Below are 23,587 nucleotides of genomic sequence, written 5' to 3'. Positions count from 1 at the left end.
ATCTAGTATATTCTGTAACATTTATGATTGCACAATGTTCATCCCCAGATAAGGCTGTGATATTAAAATACTGCAAAGTTTATTTCTATGCTTATGAGTCAGTTGTCAATTTTTTACTAACTTGTGATGTTAATCATATTTATGATGTAGTTAAATGAAAGTAATAAGGACATCATAGCCACTTGAATGTCAAATCAACAGTAAATATCTGCACTTGGTTAACCACTGGCTTGGCAGTTGTCTTATGTGAAATGACATGAGCCAAGATAGAAGACCATACATACCTCTGAACATAAATGGTAAAGAAAGAATTTGCATTTACAACTTCAGGACATCCCAAAGTGCTACAAAGCCAACAAATTATTTTTGAAGTGTAGTCATTTGTGATGTAGTAAAATCCAGCAACCAATTTGAATACCAAGTTCCCCAAAACAGAAATAAAATAACTGGCCACTAAAACTGTTTTTTGTGTTGTTGATTGAGGGATAAATGTTGGCCACAGCAGGGCAACTCCCCTGCTCTTCTTCATAGTGCTCTGGGATTTTTTTTTTGTGCAACCGAAGGAAGACTGGACCTCAGTTTAACGTGTCAGCCAAAAGTCAGCACCTCAGACAGTGCAGCACTTCCTCAGTACTACACTCAAGTGTCAGCTGAGATAATGCACTTAGGTCACTGGAGTGGCCTCAACCCACAATGTTCATTTGTAAGGTAGAAGAGACTGATTGGCTATTATTAACCAGGCACTGAAGATACTTAGTTATTGTGAGTGTGCTATCAACAGGATTGAATCAGCGAACAGGATGCATCTTGAGGAACTTTGATCACAAGTCAAATCTGGTTAAAGACTGCATTTAGAAGACTGTGCAAATATAGGCAGTCAATCCTCAACAGGTAATTGCACAGGAGACAGTTGAGAGGAGTAGTTGGAGTCTAGAACTTTCGGTTCCAGGTAAGAAAGATCACAGAGCTGAACTTTTCACGAGTGTAGCCTCAGAAATAATGAAGTAAGGATAATTTTGATGTGAGCAGGTTATTCAACTTTAACTCAGCAAACTGCCAATCTAACTTTTAAATCTCAAGCAAGAGTACAGATTCAAGCAAGGACTGCAAAGCCCTAGCAGGCATCTGGTCAGCGAGTCAAGAGATTAGTCAGGTTTTTCCTTTTTCATTCATATCTTAGATTGGATGTCGGCAGCTTACCTGACATACCTACATACAAACTCTCAAAAACTAGACAAGCAGTTGAAGAATATAAACACAAAATTAAATAAAGTATGTGATATTCAATATTTCACAGTGATTCACTGTTAATTCTAAGACGTTTAGGTCTCCGAGAAGAAAAATGGAGACTAACAATTAAAACTAATCATTTTAATGTTAATACAACTATGATACCTGGGTTGATCCAAGGAACAGTTGTGTTACAACAGTAAATCTTTTAAATTAATGGTGCTGTATAATTATAGAAAATTTGACTCAGTAATTTTTAACTATTAAATCTCTATAAAATAGAGAATACTGAACACAAATGATACTCATTTAACATATGTGCAATTCCCTGCATTGCTATAATGCATTTTGATTTGACTACTGTAGCGCAACTCATCAGATGCCACTGGTTAAAACAGCTGATGCAACAGACAGATATCAGAATATGCGTCAGGAGCATCATGTTTTTTGCAAAATAGTGGAAAGATTTCCAAGAAATGACAGCAAAGTAAAAAGGGCACTCCACACACACACATACACAACTGGAATTCATGAACAAAGTTTATATCATGGAAGAGCTCAGGAAAAATGTGGTCTCAAAACTCTCCACAAATGAAATGCCATGGAGTCCATACAATGATGCTATAGTTGAACACTGGAACTGATGTTACACTGCAGACCAGAAGACTCAGGCTCTAGCCCCAGCGGTGCTTTGCTTTTGAACTTTACCCAAATCCATGGAAAGGCCATTTAGTTCAGCATTAAATGGACATGAGATGCAAGTTATTTGAGTGGAGAAGGGAAAATAAAGAAATTGTGGGTAGCCACAACGATTGAAGATGGCCACAGAAATATCCTCAATCTGGGAGGCTCTGAGGAAGAAAATGGGAATAAAATATAGTGATTCCTGCCAACGAACTGGAAGCTGATTTCATTGCCCGAAAGCTGCGCAGAAGCATATTGCGCATTAATCTAGAAAGTTCGATGATGTTTCTGCTTGCCCTGCTCCTTGTTCCCGACATTTCAGCCCCGCTCCCCGTTCCCAACCACTTGGGATAATTTAACTTTAATTTTTTTCAAACTGAGCCTCCAAACTTTCTCCAGACAACATGGTGTCCATGTTATTTTATAAAGTTTCATCCCAATTAAAAAGTAAACAGAACCTATACAAAACAAACACTTCTGACATGACTGTGACTGCCTCTTCACGGAGCTGCAAACGGCCACACAGCATAATTTCACCCAACAGATTTTTTTCCAAATCGGAACCACCATAAAAAACAAACTGACTGCGCATGCGCAACTACTTCTAGTTCGTTGGCAGTAGTCGTGCCCTAAAATATATTGGAGAATTTTAGAAATGCAACTAAAATCATAAGAGTGCACTTTGTGAGCTTGTCTTGCCAGGTAAATGCAAGTAAAGTAGAATACTGCTGCACTTTATATTTGGCACAGCATACAATACATTTAATCCAAGACAGTAAATGTGTACATCCATTATTGCTCAACACAAAAATGACCTGGAACAAACAAGTAATTCTCTACAATGTACTTTCAATGCCAGCTGAAAATTATTTGGGGGGGGCAAGAGAGGAACTGAGATGGACAATGGTTCAGGACACTGGAGTGCCAATGTGCTTGTGCCATTGAGTGGCAGGATACAGGTTTGTGGTCAGAATTTTCCATGTGGTTGTATCTCTTGTACCACTAGAGAAAGGCATTTCTCCACTGGTTACAAAGGAAGGAAATTCAGCAGGCCACTGGGCAATGCCTTTATAGTCAGTTTATAGAGTAGCAACGAGAGGGGCCTGGGAGCAGGTCGACAGTCTATTCCCAAGCAAGGGAATGATGTGTGCTAAAAGACAAAGAAAGTGAGTAAAATATTTTTCACTCCTCACTTTTTAAATGAAGATTACTCAATGTGTTTGATACACGAGGATACTTCACACTTTAATAAATTCTCCCCAAAAAACCTTAGAAAAATAAGTGCCTCCCTGCTCGATTGCCTCAGGCAAATTTCAATAACTCACACTTAAATGCGCCTGCATAACAGTCGTCAGAGTATATCCTTTAAATGCTAGGTTTCATATGCAAAAAGATCTGCTGTGTCTGCCATTACCCTATCCGTTAACAAAATACTTAATAATTACACTTAAAAACCCTGATAACTTGTTATATACATTACACAATATATACAGTAGAAAAGTGTAAAAAGCATTAAATTACTATTAACCAGCAAATTTTCAGAAAAGCTCTTGCAAAAATATCTTTTTCTCCAGAAGTGTGGAGAACGGTTAATGGAAACAAACCTAGCCAACCCCAACAGCAATTGTTTGGGTGTTGGAAATACATAGATTCATCTTTAAATGTGGCAATTTTTCAATCAGAAAAATTGATATTCAGAAGGTGTTACGAAGAAACCAATACCACCGAGTAGTAGCTCAATGTTATTTACATCTATTTTTATCTGTGTCCTCCATATTTGGAAGACCAGTCCATTCGCCCATGTATTGGATGGATTGGAGGTGGACGTGGCATTAACCCACTGATGGTCTTGCTTGAAGAATTGTATGGTTGACATCCCAATTGTGATCGGTTGGATTTCCAAGATGCATAATCTGTAGAAAAAGATTGTGTAAATTTCTAATCTGTTACTTTGAAGCTTTTCTGTTGATATTCTTCTTGCAAAAGATATCCCTTATAACAATTTCCTTGTATGATATAATGGAAAAATACTGCAGATGCTGGAATCCAAAACAAAAACAGAATATGCTGGAAACACTCAGCAGTGTTCACAGATGCTGCCTGGGGCCTGGCCTGCTGAGTATTTCCAGCATTTTCTGTTTTTGTTCTTGTATGATAGTTACCTTTTAACTAATTCATCAGCCACTGATATGATGCAACAGTAAAATTAGAATTAAGCCTGTAGTTCATTGGTAGTAGCAGAATTATCTCAAATAAAAGTAAAACTTTACATTAGTCAGAACTTAATGTTGTATTGATATTTAATTAAAAGTAGCAAGAAAGAGAGCCATGCATATCATCAAGGTCCTAGGTCCAATCCCTGATCTATGCTGAGTCAGATGATCTCAGTCAAAGTGGAGGCAGGTTCCTCTGCAGTAGGGAAGCAATGAAAAAAAAGTAGCATTCCTGCTCCTATTCACTATCCAGTGACTCGAGCTGAAAACGTGTGGACATCAAGCAAGGATCGGAACAAGCTTGGCCTTGCTGACACTGTCTCGGCCGACACATGAAGAACAGTCACTTGGGTGAAGTATTGAAGCACCTCCAAGACCATATCCCCCAAGAGGGGAGAGAGAGAGAGAAAGTGCGTAGAAAAAGTTACACAAAGAATATTCTATGAAGATTAACTGAAAGCTGCATGTATTGCGATTGAGCTGGTCTTTTATACTTACTAGGATCAGTTTTGACAACTGGTGCTAATTGCACTCTTTGGCCAGCGGATCCAACTTCTTTCTTACGAAATGACGATGTGTATCCTCCAGAGGCATCAGCGCCGGTTGCATAACCTGAAAAAAGTCAAAGTGTATGTGGTACCTCCTCTGACAGAAAAGTAACTTACATTTTTACTTAAGAACCAAGAGCCGAATTTTTCACTACAATATTTACAGGATTTTTTTCCTTAACTTGTACTTTTCAGTGAACTTTGTGTGCATTAAAGTGAAGGACATTGGTTTGGGATCAATGCTGGAATCGAGGACCCTAGGTAAAGTCTACTCCTCTTAAGTCATATAATAATAGAAACTTGCAGCACAGAAGGAGGCCATTTGGCTTGTGCTGGTTCTTTGAAAGAGCAGTCGTGCTTAGTTCTAAATCCCCACCTTTTTGTCCGTAACCCTGTAAAATTCATTGCCCTCGGGTATCTGTCCAACTCCCTTTTAAAGTTATTTATGGAATCCACTTCCACCACCTTTTCAGGTAAAGCGTTCCAGATTCTGACAACTCGGTAAAAACATCTCTCTTCAATTCCCCTCTAGATATTTTGGCAATGATTTTAAATATATGAACTCCAGTTATTTTCTCTATTTACTCTATTAAAACCCATCATTTTAAAAAACTCTATTGGGCCACTTATTTAACCTTCTCTGTTCAAGGAGAACAGTCCTAACATTTCCAACCTTTCCTCATAAGTGAAGTCCCTCATCTGTGGCAACATCCTGGTAAACCTCCTCTGTACCCTTTCTAAAGCCTTTATATTTTTCCTGAATTGTGGTGCTCAGAATTGTCCACAATACTCAGCTGAGGCCTAACCAGTGATTTGTAAAGTTCTAACATGATCTCTTAGCTTTTATATCCTATGTCTCTATTCATAAACCCAAGTAACCCATATATTTTTTAATCACCTTGCCCTGCCACCTTTAAGGATTTGTATATATGGATCCCAAGTTCTCTCTGCCCCATCTATACTTATCAAAATTGTGCCATTTATAGTATACTGTCTTTCCATATTAGTCCTCTCAAAGTGCATCATTTCACATTTCTCTGGATTGAACTCCATCTGCCATGCTTCGGCCCATTTCACCATCCTGTCTATGTCCTGCTGAAGTCTACCACTATCTACTACGTTGCCAAGTTTCGTACCTTTACAATGCTGCTCCCTACACCAGTCTAGGTAGTTTATAAAAATTTTTTAAAAAGAGTAATGGACCAAAAACTGACCTTTGGGGACCACTGCAAACCACTACCCAGTCTGAAAAACATCAACCACAACACTCTTCTTCCAGTCACTGAGCCAATTCTGCATCCATACCAACACTTTCCCTGTAATTCCATGGGCTTCCACCTTAAGAAGCCTTTTGTGTGGCACTTTGTCAAATGCCTTCTAAAAGTCCATATATACACCTTGATCAACTGTCTTGCCTCAGAATTCAATCAAGTTAGTCAGACATGATTTGCCATGAAATGCAATTTTTCTTTTAAGCACTAAATTCCCATGTTGCTGTTACTTAAGTTACTTCATTTAAATTATAGAACAATTTATTTTTACTGCAAAAAATAATTTTGAATTATCAAGTGGATATCTGGAGTACTGTGTACAGTTTTGGTCTCCATACCCAAGGAAAGATATACTTGCCATAGAAGGAGTGCAACGAAAGAAAGTTGACCAGACTTATTCCTGGAAGGGGGGATTGTCCTATGAAGAGAGATTGAGTAGACTAGGCTTATATTCTCCAGTGTTAAGAAGAATGAGAGGTGATCTGACTGAAACATACAGGGCTGAATTTTTGGCTTTTTGCGTTTTCGCCTGCTTCCGGTTGCAATTTGCGGCGGAACTAAAAATTTTGCGTAGGTTAACGTTAGCCCCACAGCGAGGAACCTTCGCCAAATGAAAGTTTACGAGGAGCGTTAGCGTTAACGCCAGCGTTGCACCAGACTTTGTGCGCTGGAGCCGAAAGTTCAGGCACTAAAAAAAAAAATTGCCCGTTCTGCACATGTACAATTTTTTCTTTTTTTTTTTCCCTTCCTGTTTTTCTGGTCTGGTTGCGATAGGAGACCAGATAGGGTGCGGACGCGCGCATGAGCCGTACAGCTGAATCAGCCATTTTACATTTGGATTTTGATCATGGAGGACGACAATTCCTTACAGCATGCCAGGTGATTCAGCCACAGGCTAATGAAGCTCTAGTAGGGGCTGTGGAAAGATGGCAGGAGTTGAATCTTCGGGGTGGTTCTAGACCACTGCCATCAATATTTAAAGGGATTTGGAGGGAGATAGCAGAGGAAGTCTCTGCCTCAGACACTTGTCAGGACTGCCACAGTGCCGAAAGAAGTTTAATGATCTGACAAGGGTCATCAGAGTTAGTACAATTTTAATTCATGCACTCCTTCATTACTTCAATTATAAATCAGACACGTTGTTCTCATGCTGTTTGTTGGTGCCTCTCAGCACTCTGGATTGCCTCCTAAAATGCATGACACGAAGGTTGACTTAATTCGGCACCCTATTTGCCATGAATGATCTTTACACATTAAGATTGCTTACTGAGATCTCAAGGTGGCCCCCCACTTCGATGTCCTCCTGATGAACCACATGCAACTTCCAAGGCCATTAAACAGAAGACTGTATTAAATTCAGACAGTATGGTATAAGTGCTTTGGTAGCTATCTGTGCCACAAGAGCAGATGGATTCTCCTGTAATCATTCCCATTTTTGCAGTCAAAGAAGTCTCATAATCGGCGCGAGCAGGTGCGGACAGTCGGCAGCCCGCCTCAGACCCTGCCACTCACTGACATGGAGGACAGAGTGGCAGGCCTCATCGGCATCACAGGTCAGACAGTTGCCACTGGGGACGCTGACCCCCGTTTGGATATTGAGGGCAAGTCCTGCACATTCCCTGGGATAGGTTGGGGCAATGTCCTGCAGCATCTCTGGACTAGATATAATTGAGTAGCGGCAGTCCTTCAAATGAGCTTGTGCTTTGCGATCTTCCTCATGTCACCCTGCCCCCTTCCCTGCTGCTAACCACACGTCTGTTGCTTTCTACTTCTAGATGACCAGCCACAGGCGTAGCATCCCTCAAGGGACCACTCCACGTCAGGCCATCGCCTGGAGGAGGAAGAGGATACTGATGAGCCAACTCCAGCGCAGCATCCGCTACAGCATCATTCGACCCTGCCCCATCACCGGCACTCAGCTCCTCTGAGGACGACGACATTCTTGGAGCTCGACGAATCCGAGGCTCCTGGGACCAATGGCGTGCAGCAATGCAGTGCTTGAGTTGAATCCCGCATGCCACCTCTCTGGAGGATGAGTCGGCAAAGTCAGTCTGCTGACAGACAGGCAGACATGGAACTGAACATGGTGGGAATGTCCAGGGAGAGCATCCAGATCGGCCGTCAGCTCCTTGATGTCTTGGGTAGGATTTCTGCGATCAGTGAGAGTCTAAAAGCGATCATTATGGAGGTAGGGTTGCAGATTGTCAGTGCGAGCCGTGATACCAGCGAGGCCATCAATACCCACACGAGGCTAGTGGCCTCTAGCAGTGACAGTGGAGTCCCGGAGTGTGGCGCGAACACTTCTAGAATATGGCGCATCACAGGCACAAAGCTCTGCTTCAGCTTGGGCAGGTGATACAGTCCATGCCTGCCTCCATACTCTCTGCATTCCCCCATTGTCACACCAAACCATCAGTGACTGGCGACGCCGATGAAGAGGCTAGCCAGTTTGCAGCCAGGCCTTCCATGCCACGAGCTTGTCCAATGCGCCCCCAGACGGCGTCTCCATTGTCTCTCTCCCCGCCCCCCCCAACACGGCAGGGCTCTGGCAGCCTTGCTGCACACCATCTTGGTGCCACTTTGGGTAGGAGCAGCAGGCAAGGGAGGGGAAGGGGGCAAAAGATGGTGGAAAAAAAAGTGGGGCAGGATATGATGTTGCTGCATTATGTTGTTGATGCTAGATGCATCGTATGTTTTATGTTACAGTATCACATTGGATTATGTTCTGATAATGTTGAATTATCACACTGCTTGATGCAGCTAATTTTATTTAAGTCTCACAATAAAGGTTACAAAGTTTACAATGTTTACAATGTTTAATAAATTTTTTTGTTCACCTTAACCATTCCTGTGTAGTGTCTCATTTTCAGAATAAGAGGGGGAATAGTCAACATGGTGGGATAGAGTGGCCAGGAAACGCTCAAACGTGCCGTTCACTCTTCAAGCAAAGCGTTCAATCATGAGCTGCCGACGTAAGGTTTTTGCAGCGGCAAAATCTCCACGATGCTTCCCCTGTTGTTGTGGTGGCGGCATGGGTTCCTCGCCAGGCTCCTCTGCCTCCTCCTCACCCCACCCCCTTTCTCAAGGTGGCCCTGCAATCCCCCACTGGCAATTCCTGTCCCCTCATGATGGCTAAGTTGTGTAGCATGCAGCACACCACTATGAACTCAAGATACCTGCTGAGGGGGAGTATTGCAGGCAGCTTCCAGAGTGGTCCAGGCATCGGAAGCGCTGCTTGAGCATTCTAATTGTCTCTTTGACGATGTTGTGTGTGGCTGCATGGCTCTCATTATAGCGATGCTCGGCTTCTGTCTGAGGGTTCCGGAGGGGGATCATGGGCCAGGTGATGAGGCCGTAACCTTTGTCCCCGAGCAGCCAGCTCTGGCCTTGAGGTTGACGCTGGAACATGCTTGAGACACTGCCCTCACGCAAGATGAAAGCCCCATGGATGCTGCCTGGATATTGGGCATTGACTGTCACGATGCGCTGAGTATGGTCGCAGATGATCTGTACATTCATGGAGTGGAATCCCTTTCGGTTTCAGAAAACCTCTGAATTCTGTAAAGGTACCTCTGAATTGGGTAAAATGTGCTCGCAGGGCAATGTGCGTAGTCAAGGGTACCTGAACCTTGGGGAAGCCAGCAAATCATCCAAAACCGACAGCCCTCTCATTTTTGGGTTTCCCTGGTCATTGGGAAATTTGTGAAGTCCATTCTGCATGTGTACAGTGCATTAGTCACTTGTGTAGCATGTAGAGATGGAGCACATGTCCCCTGCTGATGCCTGAAAGGAGCCGAAGGCATAGAAGGCAAGTGCCACAGTTGTCATCATCTCGACAGGCAGTGCAGTCCTGCAGTGCTGGTAGGCTGTAGGTCTATCTGTAGGAGCTGGCATCTCTATGACCATCTCTTTTCAGAAGCGCAGTCTTTTAACGCACTGTGCTTCAGAGAGCTGAAGGTATGAGCGATGTTCCCTATAAACCCGTGGGGGGGTAAGGCCTCCTCTCCATACGTCTGTGACCTCTTCGATTACATTGCAAATGATCAACAATAAGCCTTCTTCCAGCTTGAAGCCATATGAATATAGCTGCCAGGATTACTGGCTCCCGACTTAGCAAGGCACCCATCTTTTAAAATGTCCTTTATAAAACAAACTAGAAAACCACAAACTTCACAATCAGGTTAGGTGAGTGGGCAAATGCATGGCAGATGAAGTATAATGTGGATAAATGTGAGGTTAGCCACTTTGGTGGTAAAAACAGAGAGACAGACTATTATCTGAATGGTGACAGATTAGGAAAAGGGGAGGTGCAACGAGACCTGGGTGTCATGGTACATTAGTCATTGAAGGTTGGCATGCAGGTACAGCAGGCGGTTAAGAAAGCAAATGGCATGTTGGCCTTCATAGCGAGGGGATTTGAGTACAGGGGCAGGGAGGTGTTGCTACAGTTGTACAGGGCCTTGGTGAGGCCACACCTGGAGTATTGTGTACAGTTTTGGTCTCCTAACTTGAGGAAGGACATTCTTGCTATTGAAGGAGTGCAGCAAAGGTTCACCAGACTGATTCCCGGGATGGTGGGATTGACCTATCAAGAAAGACTGGATCAACTGGGCTTGTATTCACTGGAGTTCAGAAGAATGAGAGGGGACCTCATAGAAACGTTTAAAATTCTGACGGGTTTAGACAGGTTAGATGCAGGAAGAATGTTCCCAATGTTGGGGAAGTCCAGAACCAGGGGTCACAGTCTAAGGATAAGGGGTAAGCCATTTAGGACCGAGATGAGGAGAAACTTCTTCACCCAGAGAGTGGTGAACCTGTGGAATTCTCTACCACAGAAAGTTGTTGAGGCCAATTCACCAAATATATTCAAAAGGGAGTTAGATGAAGTCCTTACTACTCGGGGGATCAAGGGGTATGGTGAGAAAGCAGGAAGTGGGTACTGAAGTTGCATGTTCAGCCATGAACTCATTGAATGGCGGTGCAGGCTAGAAGGGCCGAATGGCCTACACTCCTGCACCTATTTTCTATGTTTCTATGTTTCTAAAAGTATGCAGTAATGCAGCGTTTTTCTCGCAATCCTTTTAATCACTCTCAATTGCAACTTTCTCCGCCGCTTTCAACATGGCGCCGTTAGCTCCTGATGCGTCCTGGGTCCTGGTTTTTCTGGGCGGGTTTCTTGGACGGATGCTAAATTGGGCAAAATGCTCTGCCCGGGGCACCAGCGCAGCGATGCATGACGATTCAAGTCATCCCAACGGTCAAGACAGCGGCGGGACGGTAAGTTTTAGTGCCGCCACAAAACCATTGCCGAAAGTTCCGCCCAGGCACAAAATCTTGTGTGCCTCATTTCACGCGCTCTGCCCACCCCTGCCCCACCAAAAAAAAAATTCATTTTTGTGTCCCGCTGAGGTGCTAAATGGGCGCAAATCAGACAAAAATCTAGCCCCCTAGCTGGAACCAGGGGTCAGAATAAGGGATCAGCCATTTAGGCCAGAGATAAGGAGAAATTTCTTCACTCAGAGGGTGGTGAATCTTTGGAATTTTCTACCTCAGAGGGCTATAGAGGCTCAATCGTTGAGTATATTCAAGACAGAGATCAATAGATTTTTGAATATTAAGGGAATCAAGGGATATTGGGCTAGTGCAGGAAAGTGGAGTTGAGGTAGATCAGCCATGATCTTATTGAATGGCAGAGCAGGCTCCAGGGGTCGAATGGCCTACTCCTTTTTCTAATTATTATGTTCTTATGTTCACCGGACTAAAGCTTTGTCTGCTCTGACCCAACCTCAGAAGAACACCCTTACAGTATCGAACATAATTTTCCTAAAATTTACCAAAACCAGTCATCCACATTGGGCATTTACAACTGACATCCATTGCAAAAATCCTCTTTGGTGGCTTCAGGATTCTAGATTTTAATTGACAAACATACTTCGCTAATTTTTGTCTTAGACAAACTCTTACAAAATTATGTTAAACCTGTATCAAACCTTGGTTAAACCACACTGCATATAGTTCTGGTCGCCATATTATGAAAAGGATATAGAGGCACTGGAGAGGGTGCAGAGAAGATTTACAAGGATGATACCAGAAATGCGAGGGTATACATATCAGGAAAGGATGAACAGGCTGGGTCTCTTTTCTCTTGAAAAAAGACTGAGGGGTGACCCAATAGAGGTCTTCAAAATTATGAAAGGTTTTGATAGAGTGGATAGAGAACGTTTCCACGTGGGGAAGAGCATAACTAGAAGCCATCAATATAAGATAGTCACCAAGAAATTCAATAGGGAATTCAGAAGAAAATTTTTTACGGAAAGAGTGGTGAGAATATGGAACTCGCTTCTACAGGGAGTGGTTGAAACAAATAGTACAGATGCTTTCATAAGGGAAGGCTAGACAGGCATGAGGGAGAAGGGAACATATGCAGATAGATTTAGATGAGGAAAGACGGGAGGAGGCTTGAGTGGGGCATAAACGCCAGCATGGACTGGCTGGGCTGAATGGCCTGTTTCTGTGCTGTATATCCTATGTAATGCAGGAGTGTGTGGCAGCTTTGAGGCCAACAGTGGGATATAGCTCCCTGAGAGCGTGGGAAAGAGGATAGGTTAAAATATTTACCATAACAAATCCCAAGATCTGATGGATCCAATTTATTATACACTTTTGAAAAATACCTCAGCCCCTTGACAGAGGTTACAAGATGTGGCAAATGTACGCAGTCTACTCATAATGCTGATTAATGCATATTTTACATGGGGGAGGAGGTTAGAAGGTAATGTTCCTATCCAATGCAGTCCTCTATTTCCCAATCTAAATAGAGCCAGACCATGTCATATATTTACGCACCATAAAGGGTGAAGGTATATAGCAACCAGAATAGGAGGCGTTTGTCATTATTGTACCAGCGGACTTGCGACCTCACCGAGAGCATGAATATGAGAGTGAGAGCGAGAGAGAGAGCATGATGAATATGAATATGAATATGAATATGGGGGGGGGGGAAGCGAGCGAGGGAGGGGGGGGGGAAGTGAGGGGGGGGGAGTGAGGGGACCTGGTCAGGGGGGCAGAGGAAATAAAAAGCAGAGGAGAGAGAGAATAAAAATCACAGGACAACAAATTAAAAGTAAAAATAATTGTTTGAATAAATACTGTAACTAATTATATAAATAAAATAAGATTGAGAGAGATGGCAGGGCAGGTGGGAGTTGGTGGAGACCAATCAGATCCCGAGCAATCACATCTGCGGTAAGTGCCTGCTGCTCGAGGAATTTCAGCTCAGAGTTGTCGAGCTGGAGTCCGAGCTGCAGACATTGCGATGCATCATGGAAGGGGGGTGTTACCTGGACACTTGTTCCAGGAGGCATTCACACCCCTTAAGTTAGGCAGTACTTTCGAGTTCGTCAATTGTCAGGGACAGGAGGGTGTGACTGCGAGTCAGGAAGGTATGGGGACCCAAGATATAGTGATGGAGGAGCCTTTGCCCTTGACCTTGTCCAACAGGTATGAGGTACTTGCTGTCTGCATCGATGAGAACAAGGACTGCAGGTCGGATGGGCAAACTGGCCACGGCACCGAGATACAGGAGGCCATTCAAGGGGTGGGGGTGGGGGTGGGGTGGTGAGTAAGAGGAACGTGGCAGTGGTAGGCAACAGTATAATCAAGGGGACAGACACTGTTCTCTGCAGCCGTGACAGGGGGTTCCGGAGGTTGTGTTGCCATGATCTTATTGAATGGCAGAGCAGGCTCGAGGGGCCAAATGGCCTATTCCTGCTTCTATTTCTTATATACACCTTGTATCAGTATAATATGCATGTCCAATTACAAGCAAAAATTTTGGAAGCAGTAATTCTCAGCCTGTTCATGTGGACTGAATCATATTACAAGACCATGGTCCAGCATCTACAAGACTCCAGCCACACGTAACATTGTGAAGAGAAAATAGAAAATAGGTTGAAAACAGAGCTCAAAGTCAAGATGAGTGTTTTGAGAAGCAGTAGCTGTGCTATATTAAAAACCACGAGAGGTTTCATGATTCTAATGGTATTGCATCAACAGAGATGATGTAAATATGTTACACGACCAATTGATTACAACGGGGGTCAAACCTACAGCCGCCAAATGAACACACAGGAATTGCAATTACAAGCTACCCTTTCATTCAGCATGATTTAACCACCCCTTCCCAACCCATTGACCAAGTTTTCGGTCCTCATTCCCATTCTTCTATTGAGAAAGTATTAGGTCCTCCAATCTCTCCAACCTTGGATAGGTTAGGTGAGTGGGCAAACGCATGGCAGATGAAGTATAATGTGGATAAATGTGAGGTTATCCACTTTGGTGGTAAAAACAGAGAGACAGACTATTATCTGAATGGTGACAGATTAGGAAAAGGGGAGGTGCAAAGAGACCTGGGTGTCATGGTACATCAGTCATTGAAGGTTGGCATGCAGGTGCAGCAGGCGGTTAAGAAAGCAAATGGCATGTTGGCCTTCATAGCAAGGGGATTTGAGTACAGGGGCAGGGAGGTGTTGCTACAGTTGTACAGGGCATTGGTGAGGCCACACCTGGAGTATTGTGTACAGTTTTGGTCTCCTAACCTGAGGAAGGACATTCTTGCTATTGAGGGAGTGCAGCGAAGGTTCACCAGACTGATTCCCGGGATGGCGGGACTGACCTATCAAGAAAGACTGGATCAACTGGGCTTGTATTCACTGGAGTTCAGAAGAATGAGAGGGGACCTCATAGAAACATATAAAATTCTGACGGGGTTAGACAGGTTAGATGCAGGAAGAATGTTCCCAATGTTGGGGAAGTCCAGAACCAGGGGTCACAGTCTAAGGATAAGGGGTAAGCCATTTAGGACCGAGATGCGGAGGAACTTCTTCACCCAGAGAGTGGTGAACCTGTGGAATTCTCTACCACAGAAAGTTGTTGAGGCCAATTCACTAAATATATTCAAAAAGGAGTTAGATGAGGTCCTTACTGCTAGGGGGATCAAGGGGTATGGCGAGAAAGCAGGAATGGGGTACTGAAGTTGAATGTTCAGCCATGAACTCATTGAATGGCGGTGCAGGCTAGAAGGGCCGAATGGCCTACTCCTGCACCTATTTTCTATGTTTCTATGTAACCCACTAAGCAATTTTAGTGCCATCAAGCCCTACCCCACTGAGCAAAATTTCACCTCCACTTACCCTGATGCCAAAGATTTGCCCCCACTTATACCCTTCACTCCCCCCTCCCCCACCCAGCTGGCTGCATTTCCTGTACCAATGCACCTACTGGCTGTCAATACTCCTCAAAAGACTACCCTACCCGGCTTCATTTCTCCTTTAACAGTAAACATCTTCACCAGACTGTATTCCCACCCGATACAACTCCCCCTCCCCACCAGCTGTCGTTCCCCTTCCATGATGGTCAGATGTTCAGTGCCTCAATCCCCCTATCCCAACAAAGAACTTGCATTTTTATAGTGTCTTTCACAATGTCCCAAAATACTTTACAGCCAATTAAATACTTTTTAAAAAGTGTAGTCACCGTTGTAATGTAAGAAATGTGGCAGCCAGTTTGTGGACAGCAAGGTTCCATAAACAACAATAAGTTAGTATCATTATTAACCCAATAACCAGATAACTTGTGTTTTTTAAAATATAGAGAGATGTTGGTTGAGGGATAAATATTGGCCATGACACTGGGGAGAACTCTTCTGCTCATCTTCCAAACTTGGATGAAAAAGAAAAACTACAAAATTTTTCATTAAATGTTTGTTGAGTATATGATCTGAAATTCCATTCCTTGGCACTATCACCTTATTCCCTTCCCCTTCATTACTCCCTTCCCCCAGTGTTATCCAATACAAAATAGGCACAGGTGTGGCTGTGGTGCACTCATTTTAGCAGAAAATACCTTAGGGCACACTAACAATGCAGGTAAATATACTTCACATGCGTATACTTATCTAATAAACATCCAACACCATTGAGTGAAAGGTTTAATCGTCTTTCTCTTTCAAAAAGTTTGGAATTCTGGTATGTGTTGAGACACAGTACATCTTACTTCAGCTTCTAGGTTTTTGTCCAACAGTTGCAAACAGTACTTTAACTTCATCAAAGTGATTGTTGAAAATGTTGACTTGCACAACCAAGTTAAGCTGAACATGGCAGCAGCAATTCTTCACTTTTTCAGGGCATTTTGCCACATTTTCAGCATAGCAATGGTCTCAGCCATGTATGCAGCTTGCAGCATCAGTAGGTCCATCTCCAGTCTGTCTCGAGAGAACAGTTCCACGAGGTTGAGAGTTCCCGATGTCAAAGCAGAATGGATCTTTCATGAACTAAAAGGCCAAACTGTTGAAATCAGCAAATTGCTTCTCAAACTTCAAATTTCAAAGCCAAGCAGCACAGCGATCTTTCTAAAACTCACTCAGTTGCACATCGCTGCAAATTTAGGAACTGCGCAAAGTGTTACTCTTCTGTTTGCTGAAATTCCAACACATAGCACACAAGGTCACAAACCATCGTCCTTTTGCCTTGTATTTTCAGTTCAATTCATTCAGGATGAGTTGGTGAGAAAGAACAATCACACTTCCAAGCTTAATTTTCAATGTGAGTTATCCAGCTTGGCTTTCACACCAAAACAACCTGAACAATCTGACAAACCTTTCCAACACTTTGTTCCGCCTTAGCCAGCACACATTTATGAAGTACATGATTTCTGAATAAGGAGCATCAGTCTCTTTTAGCAGTTCAACAAACTGATAATTTTTCACATTTAATTAAGAAAACACCCAATTCTCAGGATGCTGGTATTTACTGCCCATCCCTAGTTGCCTTAGAGATGGTGCTGGTGGGCAATCATGAACCGCAGCAAAGTGTGGTGAAAGCGCACCCACAATGCTGTTAAGAACATAAGAACATAAGAATTAGGAACAGGAGTAGGCCATCTAGCCCCTCGAGCCTGCTCCGCCATTCAACAAGATCATGGCTGATCTGGTTGTGGACTCAGCTCCACTTACCCGCCCTCTCCCCGTAACCCTTAATTCCCTGATTGCTTAAAAATCTATCTATCTTTGACTGAAAACATTCAATGAGCTAGCCTCAACTGCTTCCTTGGGCAGAGAATTCCACAGATTCACATCCCTCTGGGAGAAGAAATTCTTTTTCAACTCGGTTTTAAATTGGCTCCTCCGTATTTTGAGGCTGTGCCCCCTAGTTCTAGTCTCCCCCACCAATGGAAACAACCTCTCTGCCTCTATCTTGTCTATCCCTTTCATGATTTTAAATGTTTCTATAAGATCACCCCTCATCCTTCTGAACTCCAAGGAGTAAAGACCCAGTCTACTCAATCTATCATCATAAGGTAACCCCCTCATTTCTCAAATCAGCCTAGTGAATCGTCTCTGTACCCCTTCCAAAGCTAGTATATCCTTCCTTAAGTAAGGTGACCAAAACTGCACGCAGTACTCCAGGTGCGGCCTTACCAATACCTTATACAGTTGCAGCAACACCTCCCTGCTTTTGTACTCCATCCCTCTCGCAATGAAGGCCAACATTCCATTTGCCTTCCTGATTACCTGCTGCACCTGCAAACTAACCTTTTGGGATTCATGCACAAGGACCCCCAGGTCCCTCTGCACCACAGCATGTTGTAATTTCTCCCCATTCAAATAATATTCCCTTTTACTGGTTTTTTTCCCCAAGGTGGATGACCTCACACTTTCCGACATTGTATTCCATCTGCCAAACCTTAGCCCATTCGCTTAACCTATCCAAATCTCCTTGTAGCCTCTCTGAGTCCTCTACACAACCCGCTTTCCCACTAATCTTAGTGTCATCTGCAAATTTTGTTACACTACACTCTGTCCCCTTCTCTAGGTCATCTATGTATATTGTAAACAGTTGTCGTCCCAGCACTGATCCCTGTGGCACACCACTAACCACTAATTTCCAACCGGAAAAGGACCCATTTATCCCGACTCTCTGCTTTCTGTTCGCCAGCCAATTCTCTATCCATGCTAATACATTTCCTCTGACTCCGCGTACCTTTATCTTCTGCAGTAACCTTTTGTGTGGCACCTTATCGAATGCCTTTTGGAAATCTAAATACACCACATCCATCGGTACACCTCTATCCACCATGCTCGTTATATCCTCAAAGAATTCCAGTAAGTTAAGTAAGGAAGTTCCAGGATTTTGACTTCGCGACAATGGTGGTCCCATTGTCCTTCTAGCTCTTGGGTTTGGGAGGTGCTGCTGAAGAAGCCTTGGTGAGTTGCTGCAGTGCATCTATAGATAGTACACATTGCAGCCATGGCGCACTGATAGTGAAGGGAGTGAATGTTTAAACCAGTGGATTGGGTGCCGATGAAGTGGGTTGCTTTGTTGTAGAATGTACTGAGTATCTTGAGTGTTGCAGCTGCACCCATTCAAGTGGAGAGAATTTCAGCAGACTCTTGACTTGTGCCTTGTAGGTAGTAGAGGGGCTTTGGGGAGTCAGGAGGTGAGCCAATCGCTACAGAGTACTCAGCCTCTGACCTGCTCTAGCAGCCACGATATTTATGTGGCTGGGCCAGTTTAATTTCTGGTCAATGGTGACCTCCGAGGATGTTGATGGTGGCACTCTGTGATGGTAATGCCATTGAATATGGTTATGCACTCTCTTATTGGAGATGGTAATTGCCTGGCACGTGTCGTGGGAATGTTACTTGCTACTTATTAGCCCAAGCCTGGATGCGGTCCAGGTCTTGCTGCATGCGGGCATTGTCTGAGGATTGCAAGTGAAGCTGAACACTGCAATCAGCAGTGAACAGCCTCAATTCTCGCTTTATGATGAGAGAAGGTAATTGATGAAGCAGCTGTTAGGCCTAGGATGTTGCCCTGAGGAACTCCTGCAGCAATGTCCTTGGGTGGAGATGATTGGTCTCCCAACAACCATCATCCTTTGTGCATTGGATTGGACATTCTTTTGCATTTGATAAAATTGACAATATTTAAAGCAGTTTCCATTGCATCTTTCAATGAATCACCTGCTACCATCTGAGAGCAACAGCTAACTTGGTGAATTATACAGTGAAAGGAGACCAGTAACTGCTGTGTTTCCAATCTCATTTGGACATTTTATTGAGTAGTGCAATGAAGCCAGCATTTTGACCAATCCTGGCAGATGCACCATTAGTGGTGTCCGAGACCAGATTGTCCAGGTTCAGCTTAAACTTTTTTGGTATCAAGTTTTGCTTCGGCCAAAATGTCAGTTCAAAGTTTTGCTGAACAAATCATGCCAATAGATAGTGGCGGGAATGTTGCAGGATTCATCCAATGCAAGTTAAAATGCAAGAGAATCTTTCAGCTCAGTTTTTAAGTTGAGATTTGATGCTACCAGACAGATCCAGTAAACTAGGACAAACTGATGACTGAACTGCAAATCTCAAAATTTTCTCGAAAACATAGCATTTGATTTTCAGTTCATAGTTTTCCAATAAAGTGTCCATATCACCATAATCTCTTTCATCAACTCTCCATCAGAAAATGGTTTATTTTCTCATGCGAGAATCCAAGTAGTTTTGTAAGGAGCCAAAGTTAAAAGTTCAGAAGACGAGAGAAATTGTTTCAGAACTGTTTTCTGCTGATTACTGAGGTCAGCTCAGAGAAATTTCATGCACTAATTTCTGAAAAACGATTGGAAATGGTCAAATTCAGAATGCACATATTCAAAATGTTTCTTCAAATTAACCACCTTCTTCTCAGCAAACCTCTTAGTGCACAATAGGCAAAACAGCTTCTGGTCACTTGCTACAATGGTAAACTAAATTTCCCACTTAGGTGAAAATTGGATGAAAATTTCACACTAATCTCAACCCTTTTTGACTGGAGGCTCCAATGGAGCCTCAGTCAGCTCTCCAAAAGAGCTATTCACAGAAACTGTTACTGCTCCCCATTTTCATTTACAAATGGCTAGATTTGTCACATCTATTCAATTCTTTATTTTTTCGTTTCAGAAGTTGTGGCAGATCCAGCCCAGCTCACCATCCAGAACGTGGTTAGATGCTGCTTGCCCTTTGCCATGATGTGTCCTGCTGGAGAAGCACGTTGTCAGCTGGAGCTGCTCATTATCAGCTCGGCTTGCTCTGATCTACTAACGGAGCAGCTATTTGATCAGTTGAGCTAACCATGGTGACAGCTCCAATATCCACACAATGTAGCTGGTGTTTCCATGGCACTGAAGTGCATCGTTTCCACCCGTGTTGCACACCATTTTAGCAGATAACCAATATGCAGTAACCAAGGAAGTAAAGCACGCGCAACAATAAAAAGCACCTGCCACTCTTCTTTTCGTCTTACCATTTTATCAACAAAGACACAAAAAAATTCAAATACATTTGCACATATCATGCAAATATGAGTATTGAGATCACATATCCAATGATATCTATTAATTGTTTTTATTTACGCATCAAAAATACAATTCACCACGTGGCTAGCGGCTAATGTATTGGATAACACTGGCTTAACCCGCTAACCCTCCTATTTTCTTCCTCCTACCTACTCTCCCACATTACTTCAATTATCCCCAACTCTCTAACCATGACCTGAAAATTCAAATTGGTCTCAACAACCAATGTGTAATAACATGAGAAATCCATTATTTGGTTTTTAAAAAACCTAATGCATCAGAATTGATGCTGTTTTGATCCAAAATACAAAAAACAATATAAAAGGACACAAGTTTTCCTGTACCTATGGCAATAGATATCCTCCCTGAAGAGAAAACTGAACACTATCCTCCAGGATGTTGGTTCCTGTGATTCCCCTCAAAGTTTCTGATCTTATCAGTGCCATCGGACAGATGCTGAATGGAGGCAAGTAACTGCTCCATGGAAAGGGAGGATCGATCCCTCATCAAGTTTCCAGTGGTCAGCTCAAAAGTGATATTGTTAAGACATTGGTAGGTTGCTGGATCACTGTACTATAGAAGGACAATGTAGAATATAGTATCATCATTCTTATCTTAGGATGGGGCCATTGCCCATGAAAGGGTTGGAAAGGTGGTTTGGTTTATTCACAATGATAATTACTTGGGCATCGCTTAATGATTTATTAGCACCGCAGCTAATTGTGATGATTGGCAACCATGTAAAGCAGCTTATGCTTTCAAGTCTGCATCCTTGGAAAGTGGTGTTACTTGGTAGAAGACAATGAGAAAGGTGCTTACTTTAATTTCAGCTACTGGAAAGATTAAGTGGTCTCATGAGAAGTAAATCCTAATTAAAAATACCTACAAAAACAAAATGCACCCAATGTTCCCACTAAGATGTGCAGCCGCACACCAATCGTGAGGTCCCACGCAGGCCACTCACCAGCTACTGCCGCTGGAAGAGATACCGCACAGCAAATTTAAAGGGACAGCGCACACAAAAAAATTAGAGCGAACATTGCTCCCAATGCTCATGCACCCATGCAAGTGCAACAGCAGAATCCAACACTATCAGGGCTCATCAGCGTCTACAATACGCATGCCAATTTATAAAGCTCACTCATCAACTATAGTATAACTATACACAATCATTTTATGAATATACAAGAAAGTCGCATTGAACACGAATTCTTTTTACTGAAAAGTGTTATCCATAATGAAACACAACAGAACTATAGTACCTGCATTTGTACAACTGATGGGAAGAGCTCCTCCAACTACTCCTAAAGGTTTACTGGAAAGGTTAGAATTGGCCCAGGGACTATGTGCACTGAAATCTTTACCTGTGTTGGCAAGTGGGGTGTTCTTGGCATTTATTCCTGCAAAATTAAAAAGACTTTGACTGTTACAATTGCAGTACCCTACTTTCAAAGATTACCTGTTAGTTAACCTGGAATAACTTCCCGCTACACTTTATGGTAGATTTTCTAGTCTTTTACGCTGTAGGCCATATGGCCCCACGAGACTGCTCTGCCATTTTATACGATCATGGCTGATCCGATCATGGACTCAGGTCCACTTCCCTGCCCGCTCCCCATAACCCCTTATTCTCTTATCGGTCCATCTCTGTCTTAAATGTATTCAATGTCCCAGCTTCCACAGCTCTCTGAGGCAGCGAATTCCCTCTGAGAAAATAATTTTCGCCTTGTCTCAGCTTTAAATGGGCGGCCTCTTTATTCTAAGATTATGCCCCCTAGTTCTAGTCTCCCCCATCAGTGGAAACATTTTCTCTGCATTCACCTTGTCAAGCCCCCTCATAATCTTATACGTTTTGATAAGATCACTTTTCAATCTTCTGAATACAATGGATTATACTTAAAATCAGACTCCAATTTTTAGCACATTCTAGTGAAATCTGTAATCTCAACTGGTTCCAACTTCAAGTACAAGTTAAATCTGTCTGATTTTGCTGCAAGTTCAAAACTTACATTCCTTTTTATTCCCTCTAGCTAATTGTTCTTGCTTCATTATTTTAAATAAACTTGAGATTTTTTTTGTTACGAACCTGGCAAATACCGGGATTGTTTCAGGTAGTGATACTTGGCTGTAGAAGCTCTAGATGCAGTTGTATCTGGTTGAGACATTATATTGGCTATAGACATATTTTTGCTGTTTGATTTATTATTTGAAGGAGTGAAGTCCAAAAGGCTTCCCATTCTGTAACATAGGGGTACAACATATGGTTTACAAGTTCAAAGAGAAAATGCACAAAATGGCACATTTAACCAGAGTAATGATCTGCTTACTTAAACTGCGATTCTTGACTTTGCCTTTTTTTATCATTTAAATTTGCATTTTTAGTTGAAGAACTAAATCCTAAATCCCCTGAATCATTCCAGTTGTTGAAATCTTTAATAACAGCGTGACTCCATCGTCGAGCACTGCCTTTTGGTTTTGTGCTGCTGCATATATTGTCTTCTGTCCTGATCGCTTTCTGAGATCACAAACAAAAAGTGCAACATTAACAAGTTGAGCACCAACAGGAATTAAATAATCAGGTGTTAAAACAGATGCTGGAATTAAAAGTGTAATATTGGAAGTTTTTCACTGGAATTCTTAACAACTTGTAATTATATAGAGCTCTTAACACAGAGAAACATCCCAAGGCACTTCAGAGGCAGAAACAGATAAAATAAAAATGGGCGTCAAAACAAAAAGAGGAGATATTGGCGGAGATGACCAAAAGCCTGGACAGAGGTGAATTTTAAGAGGCGGCAGCTTAGGGAGGGAATTCCAGGGCATGGGACCTATAAGGCTGAATGCACGGCTGCCATGGTGGGGTGAAGGGAGTGTGAGAAGCACAAGACGGCAGAGTTGGAGGAATACAGAGCTCTAGAGGTGGGCTGGAGAGTTGTAGGACTGGAGGAGGTTACAGAAAGACGGAGGGGCGAAGACATGAAGGGATGTACACGAGTATGAGAATTTTAAACTGGAGTCTCAGATATCAGAAGCCAATGTAAGTTTGCAAGCACAAGAGTTTACAAAACGTGGAAGAATGGATGTCGGCCAGGACATCATTGAATAATTGAGTCTAGAGATAACAAAGGAATGGATGAGCACTTCAGCAGAAAATGGACGAAGGAAGAAGCGGAGGCAGGCAATGTTATGGATATAAAAGTCTTTGTGATGGAGAAGATATGGGGTCGGAAGTTCAGATCAAAGTCGCAAAGGACTC

General features: G+C 42.9%; 1 protein-coding gene across 5 annotated transcripts in view; it reads right to left on the bottom strand.

Annotated features, from left to right (window-relative positions):
- Nucleotides 1-1,757: 1,757 nt before the first annotated feature.
- The window catches only part of mak (male germ cell-associated kinase), a 99,077-nt gene continuing 77,247 nt past the window's right edge, over nt 1,758-23,587 (bottom strand). For 4 of the 5 annotated variants that reach the window (XM_070884899.1, XM_070884898.1, XM_070884902.1 and 1 more), the window contains 5 exons: nt 22,659-22,846; nt 22,418-22,569; nt 21,594-21,731; nt 4,626-4,739; nt 1,758-3,827 (listed from right to left, as the gene is read on the bottom strand). In XM_070884899.1, the coding sequence (XP_070741000.1) occupies nt 3,673-3,827; nt 4,626-4,739; nt 21,594-21,731; nt 22,418-22,569; nt 22,659-22,846 (747 nt within the window). In that variant the 3' untranslated portion in view covers nt 1,758-3,672. The remainder of the gene's footprint in view (nt 3,828-4,625; nt 4,740-21,593; nt 21,732-22,417; nt 22,570-22,658; nt 22,847-23,587) is intronic. The other variant, XM_070884900.1, reaches the window with a different exon arrangement.

This window comes from Pristiophorus japonicus, chromosome 7 (assembly GCF_044704955.1).
Source record: "Pristiophorus japonicus isolate sPriJap1 chromosome 7, sPriJap1.hap1, whole genome shotgun sequence".
Classification (NCBI taxonomy): domain Eukaryota; kingdom Metazoa; phylum Chordata; class Chondrichthyes; family Pristiophoridae; genus Pristiophorus; species Pristiophorus japonicus.
Note: the sequence above shows the minus strand (reverse complement) of the source record. Positions and strands in the feature narration are given on the sequence as shown.